This window comes from Triticum dicoccoides, chromosome 6B (assembly GCF_002162155.2).
Source record: "Triticum dicoccoides isolate Atlit2015 ecotype Zavitan chromosome 6B, WEW_v2.0, whole genome shotgun sequence".
NCBI classification, from domain to species: Eukaryota; Viridiplantae; Streptophyta; class Magnoliopsida; order Poales; family Poaceae; genus Triticum; species Triticum dicoccoides.
Genome location: NC_041391.1, coordinates 636,030,780 through 636,043,035, shown reverse-complemented (window position 1 = coordinate 636,043,035; position 12,256 = coordinate 636,030,780). Strand labels below are relative to the sequence as shown.

The 12,256-nt window shown below is 48.9% G+C and overlaps 1 protein-coding gene across 1 annotated transcript; it reads right to left on the bottom strand.

Moving 5' to 3' along the window:
- Positions 1-8,707: 8,707 nt before the first annotated feature.
- Positions 8,708-11,126, bottom strand: LOC119323598 (transmembrane emp24 domain-containing protein p24delta3-like). The gene is made up of 4 exons (XM_037597291.1): positions 10,817-11,126; positions 9,480-9,689; positions 9,296-9,372; positions 8,708-9,077 (listed from the first exon to the last, which is right to left on the bottom strand). The coding sequence occupies exons 1-4, from the start codon at positions 11,018-11,020 to the stop codon at positions 8,933-8,935; spliced, it is 636 nt and encodes a 211-aa protein (XP_037453188.1). The 5' UTR covers positions 11,021-11,126; the 3' UTR covers positions 8,708-8,932.
- Positions 11,127-12,256: the final 1,130 nt, after the last annotated feature.

The window sequence follows — 12,256 nt, the reverse complement described above, 5'->3', positions numbered from 1 at the left end:
ATGTTGAACCCCATAAGGTCTATGAGGCGCTCGAAGACTCGGATTGGCTCAATGCCATGCATGAAGAACTCAACAACTTCGAGTACAACAAGGTGTGGAGATTGGTGCCAAGGCCTTCCGGGAACCATAACATCATTGGAACCAAGTGGATCTTCAAGAACAAGCAAGATGCTCATGGGAACATCATTCGCAACAAGGCAAGATTGGTAGCACAAGGCTACTCCCAAGTCGAGGGTATCGACTACGGTGAAACCTTTGCTCCCGTTGCTCGCCTTGAATCCATTCATTTGTTGATTGCTTATGCTTCCCATCACAACTTTAAGTTGCAACAAATGGATGTTAAAAGTGCTTTTCTTAATGGTCCTATTAATGAGTTGGTCTATGTCAAGCAACCCCCCGGGTTCAAGGATCCCTTCTTCCCGGATCATGTGTATAAACTCGATAAGGCGCTCTATGGCCTTAAACAAGCCCCACGTGCGTGGTATGACCACCTTACCGAGTTGTTACAAGATCGTGGATTTGAAGTAGGGCTAATCGATCCCACTCTTTTTACTAAGAAGGTCAAAGGGGAGTTGTTTGTATGCCAACTATATGTTGATGACATTATCTTTGGTTCCCCTAACAAAGCTTTCAATGAAGAATTTGCCGCTCTCATGACCTCTAAGTTCAAGATGTCTTCGATGGGAGAGTTGAAGTTCTTCCTTGGTTTTGATATCAAACAAAGAAGAGAAGGTACCTTCATCAACCAAGCCAAATACACTCAAGACATGCTCAAGAGATTCAAGTTAAGTGATGTCAAGCCGGCCTCTACTCCAATGCCCACCAAGTGCCAACTTGACATTGATCCCAATGGTAAAGCGGTGGATCAAAAGGTATATCGCTCCATGATTGGCTCCTTGCTTTACCTTTGTGCATCTAGACCGGATATCATGTTAAGTGTGGGGATGTGTGCACGGTTTCAAGCTGCACCAAAGGAAAGTCACTATGTGGCGGTCAAGCGAATCTTTCGATATTTGGCTCATACCCCAAACTTTGGCTTATGGTACCCAAGAGGGGCAAACTTCAAGCTTGAAGGGTTTACGGATTCCGATTGGGCGGGAGACAAAGTGGATAGGAAGTCCACTTCCGAAGGGTGCCAGTTTCTTGGGTGCTCTTTGGTGAGTTGGTCTTCCAAAAAGCAAAGTTGTGTGTCTCTCTTGTCCACCGAAGCGGAATATGTGGCGGCCGGTAGTTGTTGTGCACAACTCCTATGGATGAGGCAAACTTTAAAGGAACACAGTGTCATTTGTGACAAAGTGCCTCTTCGGTGTGACAACGAAAGTGCCATCAAGATTTCTCTCAACCCGGTGCAACACTTCAAGACGAAGCACATTGAGATTCGGTATCACTTCATCCGGGATCACATTAGGCGAGGAGAGATCGAGATCAAGTATGTCAACACTCATGATAACCTTGCAGATATTTTCACAAAGCCCTTGGATGAAGCAAGATTTCGCGAGTTAAGGCATGAGCTAAATATCATTGATTCGAGCAATGTGACTTGAACCCTTGCACACCCCACCCCACTCAACTTGGTGTCTAGCTTAGATGTAGGCATGAACATAGGGGGAGTGTTGTTCTCTCAATGAACTCTCCCTCCCCCCATTATGCATAAAACGATCAACTCTTTCACATTAGCCATTCTTGATGGTACTTGTGCTTCAAAGACGAGTTTTGGTCATGGGCCCAAGGATAATTCTTCGCGGTGCCATACCAATTGACTCAAACATAGGTGGCTCCGGCCACTGCCCTCTACTGAGAGAGGCCAGAGCTTGCTCTGTTTCGTGTGGTTGTTTGTGTTTGAGTTGTCTCTGTTCAGTTGTGTGTGTGGTTGTGTTGCCGCATCGGTCCTCTCGTTCTTTTGGCTTTGCTTTCCATTTCTTTTTGAGCGTTAGCCGTTGGTCTAGAAGCCATGTGGTTGCTGAAGCGGTACTACCGCTGGTGGCGAGCGGTACTACCGCTCTTAGCGGTACTACCGCCCTGCAGCGCGGTACTACCGCTCCTAGCGGTACTACCGCTCTCCAGCGCGGTACTACCGCTGTGAGGCGCGGGCTGGGGGTTATATCGGGGGCAGGGGGAGTTTCTTCTCCCCCATACCCATTCGCTCGCCCCCTTCGCCCTGTTCGTCTCTCTCTTCAGCAATCGGCACCGCGGGAGGGCTCCGGCGGATCTCCCTCTCCGGGGCGCTCCTCTCCGTTTCCTTCGGTGGAATCGATCCTCACCTTGTCCTCTTGCCATGGATGCCGGTATTGCCCCCGTTCCCTGTTTCCTTTTGTCTAGATTTCCAATCTAGCTTTCTAGGGGCAATAGCAGTTGCATCTCTAGATTTTTGTCCAGATCTAGGCTTGAGTAGGATGGAGAATGCTTCTAGACTGTCTGGATTAATGTTTGGTTGGAGTATTTTTGAATTTGGTAGGACGGTAGTACCGGATCTGACCATGGTAGTAGGAAACTGTTGTTTCCCTCCTCGAGCGGTACTACCGCTCTCCCAGAGCAGTACTACCGCTGAGAGCGGTACTACCGCTCAAGGGTCACGGTACTACCGCCCTCTACCAGGTTCCATCATACTGCTACCTCTCAGTGATCCTCTTTGTTCGTGTTTGTGGCTTACGCTCGTTCTTTCTGGTTGCTTGCGTGTTTGTGTGTGTGGTTCCAGGTGATGAGGTTCCTGAGCATCAGGCTCGTCGTGTCAACCCCGGTCGTGCCTCGTCCAAGCGCTACCGCACCACTGAGCCCACTGAGCCTGCCGGAGGATCTTCTAGTGCTCCACCTCCTCCTCAACTGCAGAAGAAGCCTGGGGTCAAGACAAAGTCAAGCAAAACCATGCCAGAAATGCCGCCCAAGGAGTTCTGGGCAAGGCGCCGCCGCAACCCGTATGAGGTCGACCAAGATCCCACTTTGGTAAACCGTCCGTCTGGAACAGGTTCCAGTTTGCCATCTACTTTGATGTTCTCAAAGCCAAGAAGAATCTCTATGTCAACATGCACTCCATCGACACCGAGCATATGGAGAACGATCCTGACTACTTTGGTGAAGCTCTTCATATGTGCACTCAGCTGAACATTCTTGGGATCATGCAATTCAACAAGGACTATGATGCTGATATTGTGGCCCAATTCTATGCCACAGTTCACCTTGGGACCGATGAGGACAGGACTCTGACTTGGATGACAAATGGCAAGTTGCTGTCAGTCAAGTGGAAAGCTTTCATGCAGTTGATTGGGGTGGAAGATCTAGGACTTGAGTCTTCTGTCGGCTTTCGCCCCCACCGTCGCGCCAATGCCACTCACAAGCAAGCTCTGTGGCCCTACTGCACTCTGAGGATCAAACCTGAGACGAAGAAGGAGACCTATGAGCTGCCTGCCTATCTGGATATTCTTCACCGCATCTTCAGAGAGACTCTTTTCCCTCGCATCGGGAATCTGGACCAGGTTCACTCTTATCTCGTGGACATGCTTCTCTTCTGTCAGCAGGAGAAGGTGCAGAGCACCGGAGAGTCCTTGGATATCTCTCATGTTATGTGGTCTGAGCTGGTTTCTGCTATCTCCGAGCGCAAGTGCCCGATTTATGGTCCGTTCATTATGCTGCTCATTGAGAAGGCCTGGGATCATGTCTATCCCAAGGTGGTGCTGGAGATTGGAGAGTTGGTTTCTCACGATGTCAAGCGTCTGAGGAAGAAGGATAACTGGGGCACTCAGGCCCCTAGGACTGGAGTTCCTTCCTCTGCTGCTGCCATGGAGACTGAGGAGGAGATTGGGGCTGAGGCTGAGGATGAAGATGATGACTATGTGCCTTCTGAGGCTCTTGGGCCAAGAAGCTCAAGATCAAGGTGAAGAAGCTATTTTGCATGGAGTCTCACGGTCAGTACATGACTCGTGTGGCTGAGAAGAAGGCCCGAGGTCGCCACAAGGAGCTCATGCGTCAGATGGGTGCTATTGTGATTAGTGGTTCTGAGGATCAACTTACTGAGGAGGAGGAGTGGATTCAGCAGCACTGCCCTTGGACTGATTCTGATGCTGAGCACTTCCCGACTGACGATGGTAGCGCAGATGATCCCTCTGAGATCTGATGGGTGTCCCTTGTTTGCCTTCACCTGGAGCCGTAGCAACACTCCCTCTCCTTTTTGGTGTCTCGATGCCAAAGGGGGAGAGAGTTTAGGGATTTGCGCTTTGTGTCTTCCGTCTTTTGTGTTTGTGCTTTCGCTTGTTGCTTTATTTGGTTTGTGTCAGTGGGACCTAAGTTCTGGTTCTGTCAGTAAGACCTAAGCTCGAGTCATATGGTGTGAGACATATGCTACCTTACCTTTCCGTATCATTATCTATGTCTATCTAGCTTATGAGTTCCATGCTTATCCTGTTATATATATGTTGCTCTCATATCTTGCTTAGGTAGTTGGTCTCTAAAATGTAGGGGGGGCATTGATCCTGGCATCTGTGCCGTGCAGTCCAAAGCATCTTTTTTAGGTAGCACACATCCAGGGGGAGCCCTTCTACATTTTAGGACGGTTGTGTTTTTGTGCCTATCCTATATCTATCATATTGTGCAAATTCCGTATTGTCATCAATCCACCAAAAAGGGGGAGATTGTAAGGGCATATTTATCCCCAAGATGTTTTGGTGATTGATGACAATGGTTGTGCGGACTAATCGTGTGTGTTTAGTTCTTTTAGAGATTCATCCATTGACACGAGACGATTTCCTCCCCTCGGTGTTGTATTCAAGACGGTGTAGCTCCTTCGTTTCGTTGTTGGTGGTCTAGTTTCGTAGGAGTCACCGTACTATCAAGAGGGGATCCGTTTTGGTAAGACTTGGGTGGAATCACATGTACACATCCTTATCACACCCGTCGTCTTTCCTTCCGCATCTCTGGAGCTGCTGTTTTCTCCTTGCTATGCTTTGCTCTGCCCCAGCGGTAGTACCGCGCCCACAGCGGTAGTACCGCCGAAGCTCCCCAGCGGTAGTACCGCTCTCAGAGCGGTAGTACCGCTCTCCGAGCGGTAGTACCGCTCTCCGAGCGGTAGTACCGCTTGGGATTTTCGGCCGTAGTACCGATGAGCACCTGGGCTACTTCCGCCTCGATTCTCGAACGAAGTTTTTCGTGTCGGGTTTTGCGGCACTAAGGGCGGCAGTAGGAGCGGTAGTACCGCTCTAAGCGGTAGTACCGCTCTTCCCTAGCGGTAGTACCGCCCTGGGGTCTGGCAGCGCGGCAGTACCGCTAGGTTGAGCGGTAGTACCGCTCGGAGCGGTAGTGCCGCCCTTCCCTAGCGGTAGTACCGCTCTGTGCAGGGCTGGTGAGTGGGATAACGGTTGGATTGTTCCCCCCACTATATAAAGGGGTCTTCTTCCCCAAAGTTGACCTACCTTTTTCCCCCAAAGCTCCATTGTTGCTCCAAGCTCCATTTTCGCCCGATCTCTCCCTAGCCAATCAAACTTGTTGATTTGCTCGGGATTGGTTGAGAAGGCCCAGATCTACACTTCCACCAAGAGAAATTTGATTCCCCCCACTTATCCCTAGCGGATCTTGTTACTCTTGGGTGTTGAGAACCCTAGACGGTTGAGGTCACCTCGAAGCCATACTCCATTGTGGTGAAGCTTCGTGGTGTTGTTGGGAGCCTCCAAGTGTTGTGGAGATAGCCCCAATCTTGTTTGTAAAGGTTCGGTTGCCGCCTTCAAGGGCTCCAATAGTGGAATCACGACATCTCGCATTGTGTGAGGGCGTGAGGAGATTACGGTGGCCCTAGTGGCTTCTTGGGGAGCATCGTGCCTCCACACCGCTCTAACGGAGACGTACTTCCCCTTAAAGGAAAGGAACTTCGGTAACACATCCTCGTCTCCACCGGCTCCACTCTTGGTTATCTTGTCCCTTTACTGTTGCAAGCTTACTTGAGTTATATCCATTGCTTGCTTGTGTGCTTATTGTCTTTGAATCATATAGGTTGTCCACGTAGTTGCACATCTAGACAACCTATTTCATTGCAAGTTTTAATTTGTTAAAGAAAAGTTTAAAAATTGTTAGTTGCCTTTTCAACCCCCCCCCCCCTCTAGTCAACCATATCGATCCTTTCAGCAGGGTTTGTAGCTCCGGGGGTTCTTGCACTCGAGTCTCATGCCTCTCACTGATCGGGTAGAGTAGGCAGAGATGAAGTAAGGCTCCTTGGCGATGCAGTTGTTGCAGCTGCGCGCTATTGATCACATGACATTGTGTGGATTGCGCCTCGTGCCCAAACAAACTGGCTGTACCCAGAGCTGTCGGAATGCGCAAGTGCTTGTTGCGCCAATCCATGGTCATCGGGCCGTGCTGCTCGAGCCAGTCCATGCCAAGGATGGCATCATATACTCCCAACGGTAAAACCTTCATGTCAGTAACAAATTCCAATCCTTGCGACGACCAGTGACAACCAGGAATTGAAGCAGAGCAAGTGAGTTCACCCCCGTCAGCCACCTTCACCTTGCAAGGGCGGCGTAGTTCCTGCACCCCCGACAAACGCGCTGCCAGATTCTGGTTGATGAATGACGTAGAACTCCCACTGTCCACAAGTATGAGCACCTCCTGGTCTTGCATAGTAGCCAACAGCTAGAATGCCTTTGGAGACACACCGCCATCTAGAGCTGGCCGTGAGATGGCATGAACTTGTTGCACTTCCTCTTCAGTGTCGGTGCTGGTCTCGACGCCGAACATCTCAAGCATCTCTTCAACTACGTGGAGCTGAACAGATGTGGGGCAGACGTGATCCTGCCCCCACCGCTCGCCGCACTTGAAGCACAGCCCGCGAGCACGACGATAATCCCTTAGCGCCTTTATCTTGGTTGTGTCCGCGCGTGCTGCGTCAGTGCCGCGCCGGTCTGTCGCCGGTGCTGCCATCACAGGACGAGGCGGTGGTGGAGGTAACGGCAGCGGTGTGGCCGCGTGCGAAGCAGGCTCTGGTGGTCTTGTTAGGCTGCCAAACACGCCGTCGGCCACTTCCTCCTGAAGCAGGGCCAGCGCACAAGCTGTATCCAGGTCCGGTGGGCGCTGTACTAGCACCACTACCCGGATATCCTTCCGTAGGCCCTCGACAAACCGGGTCAAAAAATAGAACGGGTGAATGGAGTCAGAATAGGATGATAAATGGTTTATAATCAATTCGAACTGCTCTATATAGTGTGCTACAGAAGATGTTTGGCGGACAGTGTAGAACTGCCCGATCAGTGTTTGATGTCGATCACGCCCAAAACGAGTGCAGAGTAATGTAGTGAATGAATCCCAATCGAAATCGCCCAATCGTTTCTGGATGGACTGTAGCCACACAGAAGCTGCCCCCGAAAAATTCAGCGCGGCCATGGGAACCCAAAACGACTGCATGATACCAAACATCTGAAAATACTGTTCACAAAGCGTCTTCCACAGATTAGGATTATCTCCTGTGAACTGCGGAAACAAGATCGAGGGATGGGTTTGACCCAAGCCCGATAGCAACTGACTCGCATGTGCGAACGGGGACAAAGGGGAAGGTGAAGCCGCCAAGGCGTTGAACTGACCAGATGCCGGGGGCGGGGGCGGCGTCTAAAACGACGCCGCCGGGGGCCCTCGTGGTAGGTTGAAGACGCCGTGGCCTGTGGGCCCTTGGGGAGCGTCGACCGCGCCGGTACCGGCCCCGATGTGGGCGCCGGTCGTCGCTGGTGGTGCTGGCGCTCGATTGCCCTCGATCTCCTTGGTCGGCGCTGGCTGCGCGAGCTGGAGAGCGGCCACCGCATCGCCCAGATCGGTGACGTGCTTCTCCAGATCGGGACGCCAATTGACGAGCTCGTCGATCTTGGCTATAGACGCCTGTATCTCGGCGATGACCTTGTTCTGGGCCTTCAGGGTGTTGTCGAGGCGATCGAGGAAAGCCTCAATCGATGGATCCATGGCTACCAGCTGCGATCTCGCCTGTCGCACGCGCCGAGTCTCGACGATTTGGGCCAGAGTGGCGGAGAAGAAGGGAGGTGGAGTGGTCTCTGATACCACGTGTAAGAGCAGGGATCGGATTGTATAGCAGAAGGAGGATTATCAAGGTTCAATCAGTTACAGAGAGTACACGAATTGGGGATTGGTAGCTAGGGTTCTTGAGCGAGAGGGGAAAGGGGGATCGGTGCCGCCGTGCCTTCTGATCCACTGGATGGCGCAGCCAGGCGCGGAAGGCTGCATAAGTAGGCGCTGCGGGTACCGGGCCTCACTGGGTCCATTCCGGCCCAGTGTTGCGTGGGTTGGGCCTCCGAGCTCGTGGCAGCCGCTTGGCCATCGGCGAGTCCTGCGAGCCGCTGGCGTGTGGGTCCATCGGGTCGGTGGCCGTCGCGGGGACGCTGACACTCACATTTCTTATCTTTGCCTGTGGAGTCGGAAAGCAAGGTTAGCTAGAAACAAGCAAGCAGAATGAAGCAAACGAAGATAAAAAATAGAGGAAGATTACCATAAACGTACAAGGTGACATCATGCGAATAACAAGATAACAATAATAATAACAGTACTGAAATGCTTACTCGTATTTGGCCGGTGCTTACAAAGCCAGCAATCTGATTTCTTTACAAGAGTGCTCACAGCATCACCGATTAATACAGTTTGTTAAAGAGGTACCAGTACGCTACTAATTCCGCGGCTTACATTCCAATCAGTCGCCGACTGGTCATCATCGAGAGGAAGGAGGTATCAATGATACAAAAGATGGACAAGACCAAAGTGAAGATAGAAAGAACACTCCAACCTATCATTAATACAACACGGCTAAAATGGATCATTGTTACATTGAGTACAGTACATGCTATGAGTTCTCCACTAGCGTGAATTGTTCGAACCAAACATGAAGAAATAACCCTATCTTTCCCCCCACAAGGTGAACAACAATCTGGGCTAATGCGCAACATCGAGCGGGCTTAATCTAGATGAGCTTCTTTTTCCTGAAGTACCCTTGAAGGTGCCACAACTGCAAAACTGACACCACAACGCAGACACCCAGCGACATGATGCTGAACCAAGCAACCCTGCCGTTTGTTTTCTCGCTCACCTCCCTCATCTCCGCTTCCCTGCATGGACAGATCAAGGCAGTCACTGGCTGTACCGCCAACTTAAAGTCTTGCACGACAAGTGTTCGACATTTTTTCATGTCAAGTTATTTCAGGACAAGTATTAACCATTTTCTAGCGGACGCCAGTCATTCACCAAAAGCTTTAGAAAGTTAAAAGCCTCAGTTCAAGCAACAAACGATATTGCCTGAAACTTATGTCAAATGTGGAAGACTTGCCTTGCTTTGAGGTATACCATGTTCTGATGGATCGACTGTACAGCCACTTCAAGCTTCCTAAGCTCTAGTTCTACGCCCTGCATGGAAAATATTCATATTGCACACAATTAGAGACATGAGCAATACATGAAACTGGAGCCCAGCGGGACCTGACTGATCGGTGGTCTGGCAATTCATAGCCTACCTCTATTTTTTCCTTCTTAGCAATAGCATCCCAATCCTTTGTTGCAATTCCAGTTTTCCAATCAAGATTTACAGACACTCCTGATCCTTTCTCTGCACTATCTATCCAGAAGCAAGCAAGGAAGTTTCCAGCTTCTGAGGTTGTGAATGCAAATTGACCAACTGTAACATTTCCACTTTCATGTAAGGTGTACCCATATGGTGAAGTAACCTGCAGAAAGCACAAGCATTTACAGAACTGTAACAAAGGAGAGTGCAAATCAAGCAAATTCTTAAGCTCACACAGTTGGACTATAGGACTAATTCCTCCACTATTGTACTGCAAATTGTCTTGATGAGGCAAAACTAAAAAACAAAAGCTGGCCAAGTTCTTAATGATAAAAAGCTAACATTCATTCATCAGCTGCAGGACTAAGTACTGTTCAACATGTAGCACAAATCAAAGTAAATTTTCCAATCACAACAAAAAATATGGGTAAAATATCTGATCATGCTTTTAGATACTTTTCAGTTATAGTGACAAACAATGGACCATGGATGCAATATATCTGATCACGAAATAAACATTCTCTTCACATAACTAGAGTTATAAGATTCGACATATATGTCCACATAAAGTAGCATCAAATTAATGTCTACTTGTTTGCAAGCTTGCACATTAAGTCTGCCCTTTATTTAATTTGCTCTGTCATTCCTTTTGCAACGATGCATTTTTATTAGTCACCTTTTGCGCCTCACACCCATGGGATCTTATAAATAAATAAGTCAGTAGAAAAGCAAATTCCGAATCCTGTGAGCCGAATCAGCCGGTTTATATATATGCTGCGGCGAGTGATGTCCTGGAAGGAAACCACCATGACTTTAGACAGAAGGAATCACCGAATCAGCATGGTTCAGTTAACCAGATACATCTAGTGATCTCATCAGACCATTAACCAGATAAATCTAGTGATCTCATCAGACCGAGCACCACCGCGTCACCGACTTAAAGAGTCGAGCAAATCTTGTTAAAAAATAACAGCCAGATATTCTAGAACCATCATTCATCCCACTGTCGTCATATCGCACAATGAAAAACATATCCGAATAGACTGAACCATATGAGCACTGCGACATCATTCACACTAGCTCCAGTTCCAATTAACCATAAATCTGGGTGCTGCGGCAGCCGCAGCTCCCAGCAAAACCAGGACCTCTAAACTGCTTCTCCCTCCGACGCACAAATCTACCGCGTAATCAACTTGATTCGTCGATCCAAGATAAATGAAAACAATCCATCGCACAGTAGAATCTATCTGTATGGAGTACGAGACGGGCAGGCAGGCAGGGATAGGTTACCTTGACGGCGATGGTGGGGTGGGCGGAGGGGTGGGACTCGTACATGAGGGCGTAGTCGGCGAGCACCACCACGTTGGCCTGGATCTCCTCCGACACGCACTTGGTCCCGGTCTGCGGCATGTCGAGCCACACGGCCTCCGCGCAGATGGACGCGGCGGCGAGCAGCAGGGACGCCGCGAGGGCTAGCGCCGCCGGCGCGGGCATCGCGGCCGATCTGGGAATCTCCGCCTCGCGGTGTCGGGCTCGGGGCTTTGGGGAGGGAGCTGCAGTCGTGTGGGGTGGGCGATGACGTGGGTGGGAGGCTCCTGCCGGCTGTGCTACGGGGGATAAGCTAGGGGCACCTCTGGAATTTTTTACTTCTGCTGAGGGGTGCAAGTGAAGTAGTCTGGTCGTGTGATGGGCTGATTTTTTTTTTTTTTGAGAAATGTGTGATGGGCTGATGGCTCTGCCTCTGTGGCAAGTGGGCCTGGGGACAGGGAGTTTTAGCTCGCACCTGAGTAAACAATAACCCCTAAAAAAAACCCTGAGTAAACAATAAATTTTTAAAGTACTGAAAACTCAGTTATTTTTGCATTCTTATAATTTTGGGTGAAGGTGGTGCTATGTAAGAAAATAAAATATGTGCTCCGAAAAAGTTGTTTGTTAAGTTTTTGGAACACCATTTGTTTCTCAGAGTGTCATGAATGTCATTTCAGCACTTTTTTTTTGCACGTAGGTATACCACTTGAACATGTTTGTTGTAAAAAAAAATAAGTTCTTTTTTGTTGCTATTTCTTTTAAAATTGTTGTTCATCCATCACGTATGACTCAAGCTGGTGATGTCGATGCTGCAGTCATGAAAAAACATTTATTTTGCTACCGTGGTAGCTAAATTGGCCATTCTTTTTTTTTTGCTAGGGCGACAACCCCGAAGTTAGTTGGAAACAAACATATTGTCTGACCATGAAGATATTATTCACATACGTAATTCATACTAGATTTGTCTTTCTTTAATTCTTTATCCATGTGTATTTAAATACATATTTAAAATTTTATCGACTATAGACGCATGTCTTGGTAGCATGGAAGCATTTAAGAGAGAGGATCACCTGCTTTTTTCTCTAATTTTGTACTATCTCTATTCCGGAATAGAATGGTGATTAGGCAACAAAGATATATTCTTTATCCCCACAACCCCATTCATCTTTTTAATGAATCAAAGAGGCCGTAAGCTACAAAAACTAAGCCTGTGTACAACGCCGTTTCTAACACATGTGCCTCAAGAAAATAAAAATCTATTTCTTTATGACATTGGTTTGCACAGGTGCTTCGGAAGGGCTATCAGAAGCAAACTTTGGCTTCCGATGCTTAGGAGAGATAACTGTTATCCTGATTTCACGGGGGCTACAATCAATCGCTATTAAGCACCCATATGAAGCACTGTTTTTATAGGAAAAGGGC

Bases quoted from the DNA above. Each gene is read 5' to 3' on its own strand.
- LOC119323598 (XM_037597291.1), bottom strand. From the start codon at position 11,020: ATGCCCGCGCCGGCGGCGCTAGCCCTCGCGGCGTCCCTGCTGCTCGCC. The intron at 9,690-10,816 runs GTAACCTATCCC...TGCTTTCTGCAG, and splicing joins ACCCCACCATCGCCGTCAAG to GTTACTTCACCATATGGGTA. The intron at 9,078-9,295 runs GCAAGTCTTCCA...CTGTCCATGCAG, and splicing joins ATGGTATACCTCAAAGCAAG to GGAAGCGGAGATGAGGGAGG.